This window comes from Labrus bergylta, chromosome 3, assembly GCF_963930695.1.
Source record: "Labrus bergylta chromosome 3, fLabBer1.1, whole genome shotgun sequence".
NCBI classification, from domain to species: Eukaryota; Metazoa; Chordata; class Actinopteri; order Labriformes; family Labridae; genus Labrus; species Labrus bergylta.
Window position 1 is genome coordinate 24,350,449 of NC_089197.1, and position 19,973 is coordinate 24,370,421.

The following is a 19,973-nucleotide window of genomic DNA, read 5'->3' on the forward strand; positions in this document are numbered from 1 at the left end:
AAACATAAACTATTCTATTTCTTGTGAAAATACCTAGTTTTTATTTAAGGAGTTAAAAGAAAGCCAGAGGACAGAAACATGACTGTAAAGCCAGAGTTCACTTCTTAATGTGAACTTTATTAAGATCACACAAATGATCATCTTCTGAATTTCTAATACTCTGCTGCTTTTCCCTGCTGTCAGCTGTCTCTTTATGACATAGATTTTAGTCTTTTGGCAGATGTTGAATTTCTTTTTGATGCTGTATTTCAGAGCAGCTAGATAACTTATGACAGAAGAAGAAAATCAAAGTGAATAATAGACGTGTTTAAAATGTGCAGATGATCGGGCCGACCAAGGTGCAATACAACGTCCTGAATCTGATGGACAGATGATTCCTTGTGAGCTGACCTCCAAGACAATGGTTTAATAATGAATACACTGTGTCTGAATTAAAAAGACACCTCGCTGCATTTTTAATGTAAATGTATTTCTGCATGCAATTAAAAATGAATGATCACAGGGCTCACCCCCACAGACCAGGGGCCCCAGCTCAGCTGTTTGACCACGGGCACCAGGGGGAAGATCTCCGGAAGGCCAGATTTAAAGGAAGAGGAGCTGAGTGCAGAGGGAAGTCAGTAAAAAATAAGAGGGAATGCAGGAGTGCTGTCTAGGGAGGTGTATACCACTACAGAGCCCACTTTAAAGACTGCCCAACCTGTACAAATAACCATGGGAATTTCTGGCTGGTTGAGTAACGTGCTGGCTGGAGGTTTAAATCACCCTGGGAGAGAGAGATGGCCCAGCGTTAGCCTGTGTGATATACTCCCTAGCAGTGCTCCTCTGATGGAAAAACATTACTGATGGGAAACTAAAATGAGATTGCGGAAAAGCGAGGGCAGGAATTAGGGCTGACCTGAATGGGTCCGAGGGTAACATAGAGGCTATCACATTAACCTGACGGGGGCTCCTTTAATAGGGTCCAGGGCTTAAACTGATATATCAATTTCCCTCCATGTGGACGACTTCAAAGGCCAGAGCTCATTCTCCCCGCTTGTGTTGGCCCCCCATCAATCTCTGGCTGCTGTGGGCATCATCACCTCGAGCCTGAGACAAGCCAGGATAAAGATCAGCTCTGCAGGCTCCGGCCAATCAGCAGCTTGGTCCAAACTATCCACTTGTGGTCAGTGTTAGCTACTTTTCTGCCTCTTGAGTGCACACCAGCACGTACAGTTTAGAAAGTTGGAAAGATACAAAGCAGTGCAGTAAATTGGTTCCAACATGCAGGTCAATCAAAAACAACACTATTCAGTTTCAGTATCATAGAATGATTGTAATTATAATCATGGCTGACAAACATCTCTCCATCTGTTTGCGCTAACTTCACAATAATTACCCTTGTCACACTCACTGTGTAATTTGGCAACACAAATCATGGCATTTAGCTATGCTGACAGCTACAATGATAAAGATTCAGTACAAAAAGAAGCAGAGCACCTTCCAGTTCATCACCACTGTTTGTATAGAACAATTTTTTTTTTTCCTCCAACAACACAGACGCGAGCAACTCCTTTCTTTTCGCTAAACTCTCTGTTCTCAGAAATCATATCAAAAAGCCTCTCTCGCAGTGCAAGCCCTCCAGGGTTCTGATGTCACTTCCAGTCTAACACTTCGCTGATGACTGACATATGCTTCACACGAGCGTGAAGGGGGAAAAAAACACACTACCACACTACACACACCCTTTTTTTTTTGTTTTAGACGACACTTCCGACTTTACGCTAACTTGTTTTGTCAAAACAATTCCCGGAGAAATTAAACGACACATTACTCAAGTCAAACCTGAAACCTAGATCTGCCACAACAAACCTAATCCAGTTTGAGCAGCCCCTGTGTTGTGGTGTCCTCAGAGTGAGTGTGTTTCTGTTGTAACACAGCTTAGGTTTCAGGAAGTTTCAGTCCTGGAGTCAGTCATCAAGGGGGGGGTGTAACACCACAAAAACAAGAGTTCAGATACTGCTGATAATGGCCCAGCCTCAGTTCTTTTGAACTGAGTATAAACAGTGTAAATAAAAGTGTGAAGATTCCCTCGAAAGTGATGAAACAAAGACAGAAAAGTGAGTTACTTGAGAATAATGTGTGCAGGCGGCAGGTGAAAAAAAAGCTAAATAAACATTTAATTTGAGGATTATCATTTATCATGCTGAGCAGAGGGAGCAGGCCTCTGCCAACAAAAAAAAAAAAAAAAAAACACCAAAAAAAGTACAGATCTCTTGAGGTATTCGAGTCTAAGAACACACTTAAAGGGGAGCCCTACATTTGAAGGAGCAGAATTAGGTGCCATTAGAAGAGATGGGAAAAAGTCCATATTTGTCAGAGAGCGCCTTTCAGCTTTCACCCCGTGATCAGAGGCATCATTTAGACAAAGAACAAAAGACGGCAAATATTTTGGGAAGGAGAGAAAAAGGGGGTCTGTGTAGTGAGTTGCAAGAGTGAAACTGAGCGGGGCGGTGCGCCAAAAGAGCCCGTTGGTGTGGGCTTCAGTTTGCAGTGCGTAGCAGCCGAGATCTATGAATACAGATCAGGAGAGATGTGAGGGAATTTTACAGCAGGTATTGTCTGTCACTCACCCCGTCTGTCTGTGTGATCACTGCCTCTGCGGCGGCTGTTTCATCTTCAACTCTCTCTCGTACACTCACTCTCACACACATGCACACACTCCTCCCCCAGCGCTACCAAAGGAGACCTGGTGCTGGGATATGCCCTTGCCAAAAAGTGACAGGTGTTCCAATAGGAAATCCAAAAATCAAAGGGCCATTATTCCTATTATGCGTTATGATACTCTGCTTATGTCTGGCTTTGTATAAGTTACTGACATCTGGATTTGACTGAGAATATAGCAACAAACAAATGTAGGGTGTGAAATAAAATTTAGCCTTGACATGTAATTCAAACATTTCCCTTTATTGTGAAGTGTCAAGATAGTGTGTTTTATTCTCATACTTAGATTTTTTAAATTTTTTGTTCTCACAACAGTGGGAAATAGTGTGCCAGTCGTGCGTCTGCATAGCCTAGAGCCCTTTAACACACACTGTGAATTATGCCTGCAGTGAACATAAACACAGTTTTTACAGAAAAACAGTGTTGTATATACACATCCACTTGAATCACTCGCTTCTTCTCCCATTTAACAGCATCACTGCTAAGCCCAACCTTGCTCTATCCCGGCAACACATCATGCACTGCCTCCCGGTAAGCTAACACACCGATAAGATGGCCGATCAACATTTAAAAGGAAAACTGCTGAACAAAGGGCTGGATTTCTCTCAAGCGGTCCCAACACAGTCAATCTGCCTGAACGAGTGTTTGCTTTTTGCATGGGAGTGTCAGTGTTGATTTCTAGCATCAGGACAGCTAAACACACATAAAGCTGCCCCAACTGTTCAATCACGGCGCTCCGCAAATGGGAGCGGGCCTGCCGTCGCAATCAGCTAAGTGTAGCAGGCAGCTGTTGTGTGGCGGATGGAGTGTGTCGTTAATTCTGTAAATATACTTTCCCTCATGTGTCTGAGAATCACCCACTCCGGCCACATTTACGCCAGATGAGCACAAGTTTGTCAAAGTCTGATAACATGTGGAAAAACTGGGGATGATTCAAAAGAGCAGGGAGGAAATTTAAATGTTCCATTTCCTCTGAAAAAAAAAAAAAAAGGCAGTCTAAGGTGCCCATCTTTATACAAGGTTTTTAAATGTAAGATGCAGCATTTCAACCAAATAGCACTTATTGTTGTCTGCTCATGTTCCACTTGTAACTCATTTTATCCAAACACAACAACAATGAGACAAAATAAACACTGCACTCTTTCAGAGGCAGCGTAGCATTCAAACTGATGGTTAAGCACTTGTTTTGTTCTGTAAAGTTGAAGCAGAGCTGCAACAACATTCTGGCTCTTCTTTTACGGGCTATCAATAATCTTTTTCTGACACATTATTTGCTGGCTTGCAGGAAAACGGGGAGCAGCACGGTCAGTGGTTTACCACAAAGACTTCTGGGAGCTGGCGAGGGCAGTGTGCGTGGGCGATGCATCCACCCTGGGACACTGCCAGGATGTCTTTTTGACCAGGCTGCTGGAGGACTAAGGGCCAGCAACTGAGCTGCACACAGGCTCTGGGAAAAACACACAGAAGTAATTAGATGACATGACAGTCATGGAAATGGGATTCTTTGGCAGTTCAAGCTTAGTTCAGTTCTATGCGCAACAAATATGTCTCGTCTTTGTAACATTCAGTGTCTCTTTTCCATTTCTCCCCCTGCTATTTTTACTTCATGGCGATCTCATGGTGTGAAAAGTTTTACACCCATATTCCCTTTGAATTCAGCACAGCTAAGGCTTTTCGGGGGAAATTAAATAACTAGAGGATTGAGCTACTTTAGGAGGCCCAATTAACATATTTGCCTCTGGAGGAAAATATTGCCTGAAGTTTAATGGACGGTAATTTTACGCATGGATTTTTCCACTTGAGTTCTCAGAGCATTGAATAATCCAGAGAATTTGTTTTACAGAGCAAAGGGTTTTAACGTTCCTCACTGAAGCTGAGGTGGTTCAATTCTTAGAGAACTGTGTGTCAAAACAAATAACACTGGGTAACATGTTCTGTTGTGTTAATTGAACATGATTCGGTGATTTAATCCTGAACAGTCATCTGTTTTCACTGTAATGTGTTAATGTATCTTTTCCCAGAGCATGATCCAAGCCTTGGAAAGATATACGGTGTTTGCAGCGGTCTGCTCTGTTCTAAAGTATTTTGACAGCAACTGTGTTTGACCACAATGAATTTGGACAGCGTTCCACGTTGGCGGTGTCCCTCCCTGTGGGTGACAAATCTGAGATAACATTTCCGTTGAGCTTGCATTAAGTTGCACTCCAGATACGTTCATCCAAACAGTAAAGTTAGAGCTCTGAATTTGTTCTTTTTTTGCTTTTTCCTCCACACTCCTCTGCACATACATAAAATTGAGGTCAAATTCAAGTTCCAATCTTGGTGTACCTTCTCCAAGTCAATGTATAAATCCCTATGGGCCTGCAGATCAAAGTCTTATATAGTTGGGATAGCCCTTATTACTTCTCATTAGTGGGTAACCTGATGCACACAGACACGTCCAACAGTTGCTGCGGTCAGCTGCTGATGCCTCCAAATGGCCCCGGCCCCCTCTGCGAATGAGGCTGACCAGACGCTGAAGTAGTCCTTGAGTCCAGTCTAGTGTAGCTTAGCATGAACTCCATTTGCGCTGTCGCCTCTAGGCCTAAACCAAAAGGGACTTTAAGTCTCCAACGGCTCGGCTGACATCCACGGCCACTGATCATTAAGGCTCCACAGCCTCTCTCTCTCTCTCTCTCCAGCCTCAAACACACCAGTGGAGTCATTAAAGGCAATGTGTAATTAAAGTTGGAATAAACAAAGCCTTTTCCCTAGGTCTTTTATTTCTCCCTCAACCATGTATGTATCCCTCTCTTATTTTCATACATGCTTTTTCTTTCTCTCCCTCCCTCAATTTCTCTTTTCTCTCTCTGGGTCTCAGGGAGAGAGTTGACACATAAGAGAGGAAATTCTCATTGGCTCCCATGGTGGTGGCAGGCATGGACGAAAGCCCTCAGCCTAATTAGAAAACTAAATACTCTGAGTAATGCCTAACCCTGGGGAATACAACTGCCATATCTCTTACACATGTGATGTGGAAGGACCCGGAATGCCACTGGGGTGTCTCACTGAAATATCCTGCTCTGTTCCCCTTTGCACAGCTGTCCACACAGACTCATGCACTTAAGACAGGCTCTCTTTCATAGTTAAAATAGAAATTTGTGTCCTAAGTGCTGCAACACAGCTAATGCTAAATATTTAATTCCCGCGGGTGCTAATTATGGTTGAGTACTGGCAACACGGATTCCCTTTTTTCACTCCACAAAACAACTGTAAAAGCAATTTAAGTATTTTTCAATTAATTAAACACACAGTCTTCCAGTAACCTCTTGTCATTTTGCCCTCCAGGACCATAGCTAATTTGCTTAGAATAGAAAAGGGGAAGGAGTGGGGGTGGGGTGCTGTTTTCATCTTTGCAAAATGCTCCTACAAAGGAATTAAAAGGGAAGACACATCATTTTCACGAGAGTTTAAAAAGATCACACTCCAGCAAGATCTTTTTTTTTTTTACCCTGTAGTATTCTAAGTGCAGTTTTGAATGTTATGAACCTTCATATCAGATGACTGTAAGCACCAGCAAGCAGCCCCCATTATGTTATCAAAGCTGTGTGAGATAGTCTGGCCATGAAGCTAATCCCTGATGTATTTTTAGTCACAACTGACTGATGAAGTGAAATTACTACATCAGTGATAAAAAAAAGAGGGCCCCTGAAAGCCTTTACAAGATCACGCAGCACACCAAAAGAGCTCTTTAAGCTACTGCAAGTCTAAAGGAACTTGTACAACAGTGGTGGAGTGCATGACAATATGCTGAAGACGACTAGTAGTTAAATTAAGATAAGGAACATTATGCGTCTATAATTTGATGAAATGATCATTTCTGCTTTAAATGTCTGTTTCCATTGAGCCAGTGTCAGCTAAAAATATGAAGCCCTTCCTTTATTAATTCATGAATTAAAAAGTGAAAAATCACTTGATGAAAGAAGAATACCAGTGATAAAAAAAAAGCCCCAAAATGAACTTATTTATATGGCATAGAACTTCATATAACATATTACACAGTCTTTTATTATCCCCCTTTGCGAGTGTGCCTTTGGGTGCATGTGTGCGAGTTATTAGGAGGGGCAGTACCCACCCTCTTATAAAGGTCCCTGTCATTGCTAGAGATCAGAGGCAGTCTGTGAAATCCAGCTAATAGTCATTATGGGATCCCGGTCTCTACACACACCCCTACCTGCTTGCCAAAGCGGCTCCCTCACACTTCATATTTGCATTGTGTCATCTTATCAGCATTCACCCAGACAGAGGACACATCACAGTGCAGATTGACAGCCGCATCACTTATATAAGTAAATAAGACAGAGGGAAAGGAGGGTGAGGAGAATCAAACGGCCTTCACCCTGCGAAAGGATAAGAATCACCAAGAAATTATGCAGCAGCACAACCTCGTGACACTAAAAATAGCCAGAACAATATTATTTTTCTCCTGATGTAAAATTAATGTCTCTTTGTAGATGGCCCTAGCATGTGACGCCCCCCTCCTGTTCTAAGCGGTGAGGAAGGGTGAACTCTAAGAACCCTGCGTGCTCAGTCACTTCTGGGCCCATGCAGTCAATAAGGCTATTTCTGATCTCCGGATGGCTAGGGTTTCAAAGCCTGTTTAAATGGGCTCCCACAAAGCCGGAAGCACCAACCTCAGTCCTCTCCCTCCCTGTCTTTCTCCCTCTCTCCTTCCTCCTCAGCTCTTTCTCTAAATATTGAGAGGGAGGCTCAGCTTGCCTATCCCCTCGGTCAAGGGGGTGGTGGTGGGGGGGTCCTTCCCTTCCACATGCACACTGGTGAGGAAAGACAGGGAAGCGCAGGGTCAGGGCTCCCGGTGCTAAGCTGTGAAAGGCAAACGTTTGGCAGAGTAATTACACGCCGCACTGCTCTGGGAGTGATTAGTGATAGTTGTCTGTTCAAAGTGTTTGGGGCTCACAGCCTTTATGGGCCACGCTTGCCTTCCCTTCGCCTAATGTTTAGATTGCATTTGCATCAGGAAGAGAATTGCATGTGTCAACATAAACAGTGTGCCTATGAAGCTCCAGAGAGAGCACTTGCTTGGGTTTCAGCGATGCTCGAAATAAATTCACTATTCATATCCAGGAAAGATTATTACATTATTGCTGAGTATCTTTCACAACTGAGCTATTATGATTTTGTAAACGCACCAGTTGGGTTTTCTGTAAACTGCCTAAAAAGGCCAAAAGCTCTTGAGTTTGGAACATCCTTTAAGATGTATACTTTTCACATATTTTGATATATCTCTTCTATCAAAACCATTGATATTTATTTATTGCTTTCAAGCTGTATTACAACCACTTTATATTTAGAATGCAAGCCTGTTCAGCACTTCCTGGATATAATACCTCCACTTGGCAACACAAACCCCTCTCCATTCCCAGGTCAGAGGACACTGCGGTGCATCGCAATCAACATGCTCAGGTGGGGCGGTCTGGGCTGCCAGCCTTTGATGTCCTTGCCGTGCTAGTGTTGGCTAGAAGCGCTGTCCCAGCACAGCCTGCAGATGTGCCTGCAAGCTGTAAGGTGAGCAGCAACGCTCCAGAGTATCGTGTCCAGTTGTAAAGCACACCCTGACAGAGAGTGTGGCAGGGGCGGGAGGGGGTGTATGCAACAGGAACAGATGGATACAAGGTAGAGACATGTGGGATTAGGACCTTAATGATGTTCATAGGAAATGTTTTGAGATCAATAAGTATTCTTGATGCTAATTTTTTTTCTCCTAAAGAAAAGCATCTAATGTGACAAAGTTAATGGTTTTCTTCAGCTGTTTTTAGAAAGTATTAACTGTGAAAAACGATTCTTTCTTTGCTGACAGAAGTCTAATCATGAGCTGCTTCTTGTTGAAAAGCTGAGATACACTTGCAATAGAATTTAATCCTATTGATATCTTTTAGGGGCCCTAAACAAATACCTTAATAAATCAGAGGAGAATGTAACAAAGGGATGATTGGCATCACGTTTCATCACCCTAATCCCAACACAGGGGCCGACTTCGACACAGGCTGGAGAGTTGGGTGGCAAAGCGGAGGAGAAAACAAACACAGCCGCGGACAGACGAGGAAATACCTCAGGGACTTTCTGGGAGTTGGGAAGAGGTAAGACAGTACCTGTAGTGCAATCCCCTCCAAATCTGCACCAGGTGTCAGGCATTAAGGAGAGCATCTCCGATTCAGCGCTCCACGTCTGACTCGATCACCCAGGGCAGTGTGTCAGATGGTTGGACAAAACTGATACTCTCAACAAAAAAAAAAAAAAAAGAGTAGAAGGAGGAAGACCTCAGGCTCAGCAAAGTGAAGAGAGGAAGGTTTCTAATGGCAAGAAAAAATAAATATCTAATCAAACTCTTTTGCAGAGGTAATTTCATTATGTGCTACGATTCTCATAAATGTTTGACATTTAAATATTCAATTACATGAGAAATGAGTCTAGTGAGAATACCCTACATTATGGAGACTGCATTAATACAATAAAATATGGGAATCAGACCTGAACACTTTGGGTTTTGATGAGTGAAGATAGATTTAGAATAGCAGTCTGCTGTATCCCATTGAGATTTACAGTTAACTACAAAGACAACTGAGTGCTTCCTATTCCCTGTGTGATAACACATTTGCAAATACTATAGAATGCTTAGCTGGAAATTTATATTGTACTCTCAATCATAAAGTCAAGGTCTAAATTAAACACCTGGCGCCCTCTCAATATCAGGCAAGTCAGCTCTTTGCATGTGCAATTGTCCTGAAACAAAACAGTGGCAGCAGAATCTGTCAGTACCAAGAGAGAGAAAAGAACATGGAGCCATGTTGGCATTGTTGTTTCCACAGATTATACAAGACACACTGAATGAAAACGGATGATTGTAAGATGTTTAAATGTATCAGAGGCATGGGAGAGGAAACTTAATACCTCAGCACAGGGAGAAGGAGAATGCGACTGGGCACGTGTGGAATGCAGAGTGGCAGGAGGAAAGCGGCAATCTAAATTTCTAATGCTGAGGATGTTTCCATTCTGTGTTTATGAAACATGGCTGCCGGGACTACAAAGGTAAGGGGATACAGCATCAAAGTCTGCCCCGACAAAAACAAAAAAGCAACAATGCTGCAGTGGAATGCACAACAGAACATAATACTCCACCTCCTCCTCTCCCCTAAGCAGTCTCATTTGATTACAGTGTAGCAGGCCCCAAATCAACCCCTCAGTCCCATTTCTCTGTGCTGTGAGTAGGAGGTAGAACACAACTTGCCAAAGTGGCCCGGGAGGAGAGGTGATGTTGTGGAGGAGAATCCCTCATTTGAGGAACAAAAGAACATGGGAATAGGTGAGCCGAGGTGTCTGCCGTGAGGGGGGGGGAGCGGTTGTTGTCCCAAGTGTGGTGACTGAGGCAGAGACTGCATGTCTGATGACGGGCCAGGCGACGTATCGCTTACAGGCTCCCTCAGCAGAAGCCCCTCACATGTCCGTCTCCAGCCACAGAGTTTGCCCTCTACTTAAGGCAACAAGAGTCAGGCTCAGCATTACAAGCCTATTAAAAGATACTTTTAATTATGCCCCGCTCTCCCGGGATCACTTCTTCCATGAACTCCGTGTTTCTTTGGCATGTGCACTTAGAAATGGCACAACCAGAAGCATGTGTTGTTTTCTCCCTCCAATTAAAGGGCATGTTGACAGATTAAGGCGGCTTCTGGTTTGTGCTACACTAACGCATTTAGGGAAGATGATGAGCATGGGGGGGGAGGGGGGGTCATCAATGAGAGAGAGTGTGGGGAGAGAGAGAGAGAGTCTGTGATAGAATGAGAAAGAGAGACAGAACGTGCACATGAACCCTGAGGGATTAATGTGTTTACATTACCTGGGCTGTGATCTATCACCAACCTCGTCAACTTCTATTATGCATCACATACATAAGCAAGCAACAGACCTGGGAGCCCCTGCAACTCACTCATACTATTTCAATTGGATTAAGTCAGTGCAAATATCTGGGGCACAGCTCCCACACTGTGGTTTTAGCATTCTGCTAGTCATTTGATTTGTTCGTTGTATCACTTTACCTTCATGAAGGCATTGCAGGAGTACCTCCTACATGCCTCGAGAGCTTTAAGTAGAATGGGATTTAGATGATTACCATATGGCAGGCACCTATAGCACCTACAAAACAAACATGCTAGTTAGGCATCGAAGCTCTCAGATCATGAATCAAAACATACATGTACACTCCAGTGAGAGGAATAAGGGAATGTTGAGTGTGTGGATTCACCATCTGTGATTTTCACTAACCGGAGGTTTATTTCGTCCCAGCTGTAGAAGCAGGTCTGTATTGTGTGTCAAACACTCAGTTGGAAATGGTCTGAAATCAGTGTAAAGATGCTGACAGTGGAGACTCCAGCTAAGAGCTCACAGTCACACTCAGGCTTCATTATATCCAATCAATATTCATTTAGTCACTGAGCCTATTGACTCAATACTGAAATAATATTACAGGCCATTTGTCATGTCATGGAGCAGGGAGAATTATCCCCTTTATACCACCTCCCCCCCGTTTAGAAGAAGGGGATATGGGGTGAGTCTAAATACAGCGCATGGATACAACTGTAAATAAGTATTTTTTGATAAAACACTGAAAAATCAATGGTTGTTTCCTGTGCTCCATCCCGAGCAAATCAATCATCATCTGCACAGCTGCCAGTGTGGTGCAGGGGGCCGGCGAGGCACTGAGAGAAGGGTGCAATCTTTGTCTGATACCTCTCATTTTGGAATCGCTTCTCATAATAGGGTCATCATTTCATCACTTAGCCCATCCAGAGCCCTGCCACTCAGCCTGGCGGGGATCATGGGGAGAGTATGGAGGGAGAGCGCAGGCGGCCCTATCAGGAGTTAACTGAACACACACACACACACACACACACACACACACACACACACACACACACACACACACACACACAATACATCTTCATTCAGGTCAATAGAAGAAAAAAGAGATCACATGAACAGAAAGATGAGGTAATAGATTCTCTATACTGAAAGCTTTAATGGCAAATGGAAATTGTCTGATTTTCAAAGACAATTGATGCTAAATGTGTTAATCAGCACAAGTGAAGAGTGGTTGTGCTTTTTATCACATAAACATTGCAAACAGTGATAGATGTGTGGCAATAACAGCTTTCATAAAAAAATAAAATAAAAGGCTGTTTAAGTATTTTGAAACAAATAAAATGTCATCACTTTATTAGAGCCTATCTGCATGTCCAATAGTCAAAACTTCAGATTGCAAACATTTTTAATTTTATTGTTGCTAAAGTTTCTCCGACAGTGTGTGTGCGTAAGAGTTTGTTAAGAGGACTGCGTTTTCCTTCATTGTGGATCTGAACAAATGCAAAGCAAAGACAAAGCGTCAATTATTATTTATTAAATACATTTGAGGCAGAAAAAAAAACAAATATTTTTTTTTGTAATAGTGACTAAAATACAAACAAAACTGTGTTAACAACAAATGTCAAACCTGTCACCTTTAAAATGCAGAAAAATAATAGCTAAAATTACTTTTGTAGTCAAATAGCATCTAATAACATCTGTACAGGATGCCAGTTGTTTAGTCAAGTAGAATAGTGCAAATATGTTTAATCATTTAATAACCCTTTTTTCAAAAAAGGAGAAGAAAAAAATGCAAGGTCAAAAATAAATTACATCCATTATTTGCAGCAGATCTCCCCAAAGCATTTGGAGCGAAAACTGTTTTGAATTTCAATTGGCTTCCAAGTGGCAAAAGCCCTCAGCTAATACATCAAAGAAAAATTGGTGTCAACTAATCGGTTTAGGACACAGATTTAGAATGGTTAGAAATCCCATGAATACTTCAAGCATTTTTTTTCTCCTGTATACCACGACAGGCTTGGGAGCAGCCCAGCTGACCTTGTGCGCTCCAGAAACCTGTCCGCCACTCGACATTGACTGACTCTTTAACTCGCCCAGCCGCGCAATTAGTCCTCCACAACGCATAATGTTGTGTAATAATACCCTCTATATCCAATTTAGATTACACTTGCTCCCTCAGGCATTTTAAGTGGCGTGCTTCATCTTTCATTCACTTCTTCTTCTTCTTCGCCACGTAAAGCCGTTTCCAAGCGTAAAAAAACGAGCTCGTTTTCTCATGGAGAAAAATAAAAAAAAGTAAAAGAAAAGAACGAGCCATTACGAAGAAGAAACGACAAAGTTAAGGAGGCTTTTTAAGGGTCAGATTCAGATCCGGATTTGGACACTTTCTACTCGCCAAAAACAAACGTTGCATCTTTCTACATAACATGAGCAAAACTATACTTACATTATCAGAGCTGTGTTGAGAGGTGGACGCCGTAACCTACTCCTATTATAGGCTCCGTGATCTCAAATTATGCGTCCTCCTCCTACTTCAGAGACACACTCTGGACCAAAACGCATTATGGACACATGACACAAAGCCTTCAGCGCAGGCTCTCTCCCATTTTAACTTTCTTATCTTCTTTTACGCATTAAAAAAAAACCGTACTATGTTTTTATTTTTCAACAGATCACACAAGATGAGGTGTTTTTAAAAAATTTGAAACTTTTTTTTTCTTTTTTTCTTTTTTAAAGTCTTGTTGCGAATGACAGACAACAATATTAGCCCCTTTCTCAAGGTTCAGCGTGACATACGTAAGGAGGATAATTGTCAGTACCAGCAGATTCAATTGGTTCTTCTATGGTGTTGTGAGAAAAGTTCCAGTAATTAGTTGACTGTCTGAACACTACAAAAGGCTGTGGAAATGACTCTCATCGTATCACTGTCATCTGATTAGGCTACAATGTAGGGTCGCTTTGTGTAGCCATCCCTCTTTCTTTAATTCCCCCTCTCTTTTCTCTTTCTCTCCCCTCCAAAGTGTGCGTCGGCTCCCACTGTACCAGCGTCATCGCTCTTTGCTCTCTAGAGGTTTTCAGAGCGTAAAAAAACACGTGACAGTGTGTGCATACACTCTTTAGCAGCGCCTACAGCGATCCCTTTCGGCTTATCTGAGACTTGAACTGGAAAGTCAATCACCAGAATGAAAATGGTTTTGAGATTTATAAAAGCTCAGTGAATAATATTCAAAACGGCATGCTAGTTTAATTATTTTAAACATTAGTCAAACGCTAAATTAACATACGAATTAGAATATTTTAATTAGAATATTTGTCAATAATATTAATAATAACTACAAATAATAATAACAATAATAATACATTTTCCTTCACAGATTTGGCAGATTAAAAATTAAAGCGTAATTTGCGATAATGTGCCGTATTAAATAGATCTAGGCTATCCGATATTTCAGCTCTGAAACATATCTGCAGCGATCAAATGAGATTACATCCCGTGGTCCAGGCGGATTTGGTGTAGTTGGCACTAATCTGCCCTGGCTTGAGGGTTTATGACTTTCTGGGAGTGTGTATCTGCCTGCTTTATTCCAGGATCTGTTGCAAAAACTATTTAGCCAATCGCCGCAGTAAATCGATCAAACACACGTGAGTGCGCAGACAAAGCATAGCTCAACAATCACAACATGTAAATGTTGATAAAAGCAAAAGTTTGTTTACGTATAACTATTCTGATGAAGTGAATCGGCAGATTTTCGACATTTTACACTCACTTTCCAGCTGTCATATCTTACCGATGCAACACTCGTCTGGCGTTAGAAAGTCGACGTGCACAACCGTAGTAATCCGTTTGAAAACTCCCATTGCGGATTTTAACACAAGGCGCACGGAGATCACTGAGCGTCATTCTGTTGATTTATCTCACATACTTAAAATGACGACTTTTTTACGCACAGAGATACAATAACAAAAAAAGAGCACAGCAGTGGAGCGCCTTTTTAATTCCTGCCGGTATCTTGCAAGCCCATATCCTGGCACAACAGCCGATTTGTTATTGATCAAGTGTGAAAGTGACGGCTTCGTATTTGAAAAAAAAAAAAAAAAAAGAGTTGGGAGTTGACAGACTCGCATGATGTCGCCATCCAAAGGGGGGCTGCCAGGCGCACTTGATACTTACTGCAACGAGGCTTGTTAAAGAGGAAAAAAATAGAGAAATAGAGAATGAGGATTGTTAGTTAACGCGAGAGAGAGGGAGGGGGTGAGGGAGAAAGAGAAAGCGAGTGAGAGAGAAAGGGGACATAGGGAGAGAGAGAGCGAGAGAGCGAGAGAGAGAGAGAGAGAGAGAGAGAGAGAGAGAGAGAGCATGGATTTGGGCAGGGCTGTGGTTACCCAGCATAAGCTCGCCTTTTCCTTCGGTGACTACACCCCGAGAGGAGGAGCGTATAGGCGTCAGGATCCTCAATTTTTCAACTTAGCATCTTGGCAGGACATTTTCCCAAGCAAAGCCCCCGTCCGACGGGTAAAAAAAAAACTTCTGCGCGGGCATGAGAGCGACGGTGCAACTCACATAAGGGAGCAAGAGAAAAACAAAACGAGACAAAACATCCGACGGGCAGTGGCTGGCTGGCAACAACCAAAAAAAGTCATCCGACATCCTTCCCTCTCTTTATTTAATCGCTTTTACTTTTTGCCTTCAGCACTGACACTTAGAAGGGGGGACAGGCAGCGGGTCTGCACACACACACGGCTCTATGAGCTCCGGCAGCAGCGCATGAGAAAATAAAGGTGGGAAAGTGCGCAAGTTAAGTGGCTCACACTCTCCGGGCTTCAGCATGGCGTATCCTCAGGGCTACTTGTACCAGCCGTCCGCTTCTCTAGCCCTGTATTCATGCCCTGCGTACAGCACCAGCGTCATATCGGGACCCAGAACCGAGGAACTTGGGAGATCCTCTTCAGGATCTGCTTTTGCGCCCTATGCTGGATCTACTGCGTTCACCAGCGCCTCGCCAGGGTACAACTCCCACTTACCGTACAGTGCGGACGCGGCGGCAGCGGCCACATTCACCTCGTACGTGGTGAGTAAACTCAAGGTGATTATTCAATCTAAGAGGAATTAAAAGCGAGGATATTAACTCGTTATAGCAGTGCCCGCTGTGCTTTCTGTGCCAAGTCATTAAGAGGGAAATGTGCGTCACTGCACGGATATATTACAGAATGTCAGGTCCAGTGAACATGTTGTTGTGTAAACAGAACTAATTTAACTGAGTGCTGTGCTATTACATGGTTCTTTGGTAAATTGTGGTTTTTATAAGAAAGTGTGGGCAAAGCCTTGCCGAAGCTCATAGGCGCACAACAGTGAGCCGTGTGAAGGCAGCTACGGTCGTTGGATTTGTTTCTGATAATTGTTACACCAGTTTTAAAACTTAAATACAGCAGCATCTGACAAAGACAAATGTGGATTGTTTTTCACTTTCCTGTATATTTAGAGAGTGAATAATGGCTACAAAATCTAATTAAACAGAGTGTCTATGCAGGCCTTTTTACTGCACAGACGTAACTCATTAAAATAAGCAAAACGTGAAATAATAGGCCAATGGTGTGTCATGTTAATATATGTGATCATATTTGAAAATTGTACTATTTTAAGGGGAGGTAAAATAGCCCTGAATATTGTAATTATGTAAATAGTAATTTTAAAAGAACAATGAAACCTTTCATATCGCCAATCAAGTTTAAACAAAGTTCATAGAAATTGCTTTAAACTTGAACTACTTCATTAAATCCATAACTGTTGTGTGTGTGCGTGCGCGTGTGTGTGTGCGTGCGTGTGAGCGTGTGCACGCGTCTATGTGCGCGCACATGCACGCACGTGTACGCGTGTGTGTGTGTGTCCATGTTTATGTCCGTTAAACTATTCTGAAGCAGTTTGGAAAACGACTGTGAATTAACTTTTACGCACTTTTTCCCTTTTTTTCCCAGGGCTCTCCCTATGACCACACTACGGGGATGGCTGGCTCGATAGGATACCACCCTTACGCAGCACCCTTGGGCACCTACCCTTATGGTGACCCAGCTTACCGTAAAAACGCAACAAGGGACGCCACAGCCACCCTGAAGGCCTGGCTCAACGAGCACCGCAAAAATCCCTACCCCACCAAGGGCGAGAAGATCATGCTGGCCATCATCACCAAAATGACCCTCACCCAGGTGTCCACTTGGTTCGCCAACGCCAGGAGGAGGCTAAAGAAGGAGAACAAGATGACCTGGACTCCCCGGAACAGGAGCGAGGACGAGGAGGAGGACGAGAATATTGATTTGGAGAAAAATGACGACGACGAGCCAAACAAACCCACAGACAAGGGAGACTCAACAGACACAGAATCAGGTTGGTGGCGCAGGGAAATAAAAGGCAAAAAAAAAAAAAAAAATCATCAATTTTTCATCGCAGTCGTTTCCATTCAGGGTGTAAAATTGATTGCTGGTTAATGGTGGTATATTATTTATAATGGGACAATTGCTTTAAATAATAATCACCTTGAACTCCCCTCGTTTGACTTCTTAGGGGCTGAAATTGCTGGTGACGCAAAGTGTTTAGCAGTCAATTTATCTTTAACTGCATAATAAGGATACAGCTGGTGTACTGCGCCCGCTGCTCGCTAAAAAATATGGCCTTTGTATGGTAATTATATCACGGATTTGAACGGTTGCTGAATGCTTATCATCACTGCGAAATAAAATACCGGAAATGTATTTGTTAAAATCAATAGCCACCATATCACATGCACAGTTAGTGTAATCATTTTGGAGAGGAGTTCATTCACCTTTTTTAGGCTGGCACACGTGTTTCTGATGAGATTTACTGCACACACAATAAGTGCTTCTAAGGGAAACGTGCATAAGTAGCCTAATTATTTTTATATATCCGATTTCACCGCCTCACATATGTTACTGTTTTATCTACGTTTGAATGTTCCGCTTATTTGGTCGTAATTCTGTTCTTTATTTGTGCTTTAGATCATAAACTGCTGAACCCAGGGGACATAGGCTGTGACAGATTTAAAGAGGAGAACCATGGCAAAGACACAGATCCCCTTCTGAGCGACTCGGAGTTAAAAGACCAGGAGGAGCGGACTACAGACTTGCTGCCGGATTCCGCAAAACCAACCACATCGTCTCCCTCGGCGATGCCTCGAGGGAACCAGATCGTTGCGCAACAAGACAAGCCGTCAGATTTGAGCCTGGCAACGGGTACGGTGACCAGCAACGTGACCTCTGTTATCCACTCGCCCCCCTCAGCCCCTAAACCTAAACTCTGGTCCCTCGCGGAGATCGCCACGTCCTCAGACAGGTGTAAAGGCAGCGGAGACGCGCCACAGGCTCTTCCCGGTTTGGGTCAGAGCGCAGTACTGGGCAACAACGCATCGCCTTCACGGTCCTCCCCTCAGTGCCCGCTCCCCAACAGCACCGTCCTCTCCCGGCCCCTGTACTACACCTCCCCTTTCTACCCCGGCTACACGAACTATGGGGGCACTTTTGGACATCTTCACAGTAACCACGGCTCGGTGACCACGGGCTCCACGGCACATTTCAATGGATTAAACCAGACTGTGTTAAATAGAGCAGAGGCTTTGGTAAGAGAGAGCCAGAAAGTCAGAGGCCAAACGCAGGTAGATCTTTGTAAAGACTCCCCTTATGAACTAAAGAAAGGTATGTCAAACATTTAATACCTGACTATTTTCAACTCACCGCGGACTTTTATTTATTTTTTTTGTGGTTGCATTAAAAAAAAAAAAGGAAACATATGAACAATGATGAAGCAAAATTCTGAGAACATTATTTTCTGAGTAAATGCTTATCTTGAGATTTTTAATTTCTGAATGGTTAATCCTAAAATGTAACGAGAATGGTCTTAATCGCTGCAGCCGCCTGAGTCTATTTGTATGAAAGACTAACATGTATATTTAATGTAGCATTTTTGTATTTAAAATGGACAACACACTATCTTTGAAGTAAATTATGGAAAAAAATGTACACACTCGTGCAAAGATTATTTTTGGGGGAGCATGTTGGCATTGCCTGTCATGATGTGTCTCATTGGCTCCAAGGCCAATTCATCCATACGAAATATGAATTTAACTTTTCACCGTGACAGATGCTTCAGTGGGAATCATCTTCTAAAAATAAGAGTGAAGAGAGATCTCTGGGAAAAAAAAAAGAACAGGCCTACATCCAGCAGGGGGATAGTTTCATATCGAAAGAATACAATGTTTTAGTTTTTGTTGGTGCAAATATTCATAGGTTTTAATTGTATACATTGTATACATTGGTCAAATTATTTATACATTGGTTTAACATGGGTTTATTTGTTTCCCTTTATTCAACAGAGGCCTTCCTCTTTTTTTTTTTTTTTACTTTAACGTGAGCAGGTTTGCAGAAGTGGATACTGATATAATAACAACACTGAGTCGCAGTCGTTTAACCCAATTACCTTTCTTGTTTTATGCAGAGCAATCAGGTGGTGAACTCTGGTAATGAGCTCGATTTTATGCCAAATTTAGAACTCATTACTATTTTCCAAAGGCGTGGAAAAGCTGTTAAAAGGGACGCGACCATGCATTTTGAACATACTGCCCTATTATATACTATTAATGTAGAGTCTCTTTAATGGCGCGTTAGATGTGGAACAGTGGTGTTTGGAAAGCACCCCCCCCCCCTCTCCGTTCACACAGCAGAGATAGTCAGAGAGATATCAGTGCAGTGTGTAGTCGGTGTAGCCATGCAGCCTCTCTCTGTCCTCTTACTCTTCCAACTTCTGCAGGTAGGTGTCACACTTGCTCCTAATTTCAGGGGGGGGACTCTTTGTTAATCCGTCATGGAAACCCATCCCTGATCAAATGGCCTAGTTAAAGAGAAGTGGAGCCAATGGGGCACACACAATGATCACAGTTATTATGAGGATTATAACAACTTTTACAAGTAGATAAAAAAAAAGGTACGAACTAGAGTCAGGACCGTCATTCAGAGAAAAAAAAACCCTTAGGCATACAAAAAAAAAAACATACCTGTGTTTTTTTGTTTCATTATTATTTGATAATTTTTTTCAAATTAATTTGTTCATTTATTGTTTTATACGTTTTAGCTTGGAAGGATATTGCATTTAAAAAAGGGGAAATATATAGAAAAATATTGTATTTATTTGAAGACATTTTAGTCTCATCTGAACAGCCAAAGGCCACTGAGCCTTTAAGCACAGGCCTGATTTTATTTTTATTTTTTTATTTAATGACATATTTTATTAAATAAAATCTTAATTATTATTCGTTTCGGCAGTGGGATTAGCAGTGCATTTTTTTTAATGGTAGTGA

General features: G+C 42.5%; 1 protein-coding gene across 2 annotated transcripts; it reads left to right on the forward strand.

Annotated features, from left to right (window-relative positions):
• The first annotated feature begins 14,963 nt into the window (after window positions 1-14,963).
• Window positions 14,964-18,639, forward strand: irx5a (iroquois homeobox 5a). 2 transcript variants are annotated; one of them, XM_065953002.1, is made up of 3 exons: window positions 14,964-15,698; window positions 16,588-16,993; window positions 17,623-18,639. In XM_065953002.1, exons 1-3 carry the CDS (start codon window positions 15,441-15,443, stop codon window positions 18,330-18,332), a joined length of 1,374 nt encoding a protein of 457 aa, XP_065809074.1. In that variant the 5' UTR covers window positions 14,964-15,440; the 3' UTR covers window positions 18,333-18,639. The 2 variants fall into 2 exon arrangements, with proteins under 2 accessions (XP_065809074.1, XP_020504631.1); XM_020648975.2 differs by having other exon boundaries at window positions 14,968-15,683.
• The last annotated feature ends 1,334 nt before the right edge of the window (window positions 18,640-19,973 follow it).

Excerpts from the sequence above, each read along its gene's own strand:
- irx5a (XM_065953002.1), top strand. The coding sequence starts at position 15,441 with ATGGCGTATCCTCAGGGCTACTTGTACCAGCCGTCCGCTTCTCTAGCC. Across the intron at positions 15,699-16,587 it reads ACGTGGTGAGTAAACTCAAG|GGCTCTCCCTATGACCACAC; the intron begins GTGATTATTCAA and ends TTTTTTTCCCAG. Across the intron at positions 16,994-17,622 it reads CTCAACAGACACAGAATCAG|ATCATAAACTGCTGAACCCA; the intron begins GTTGGTGGCGCA and ends TTTGTGCTTTAG.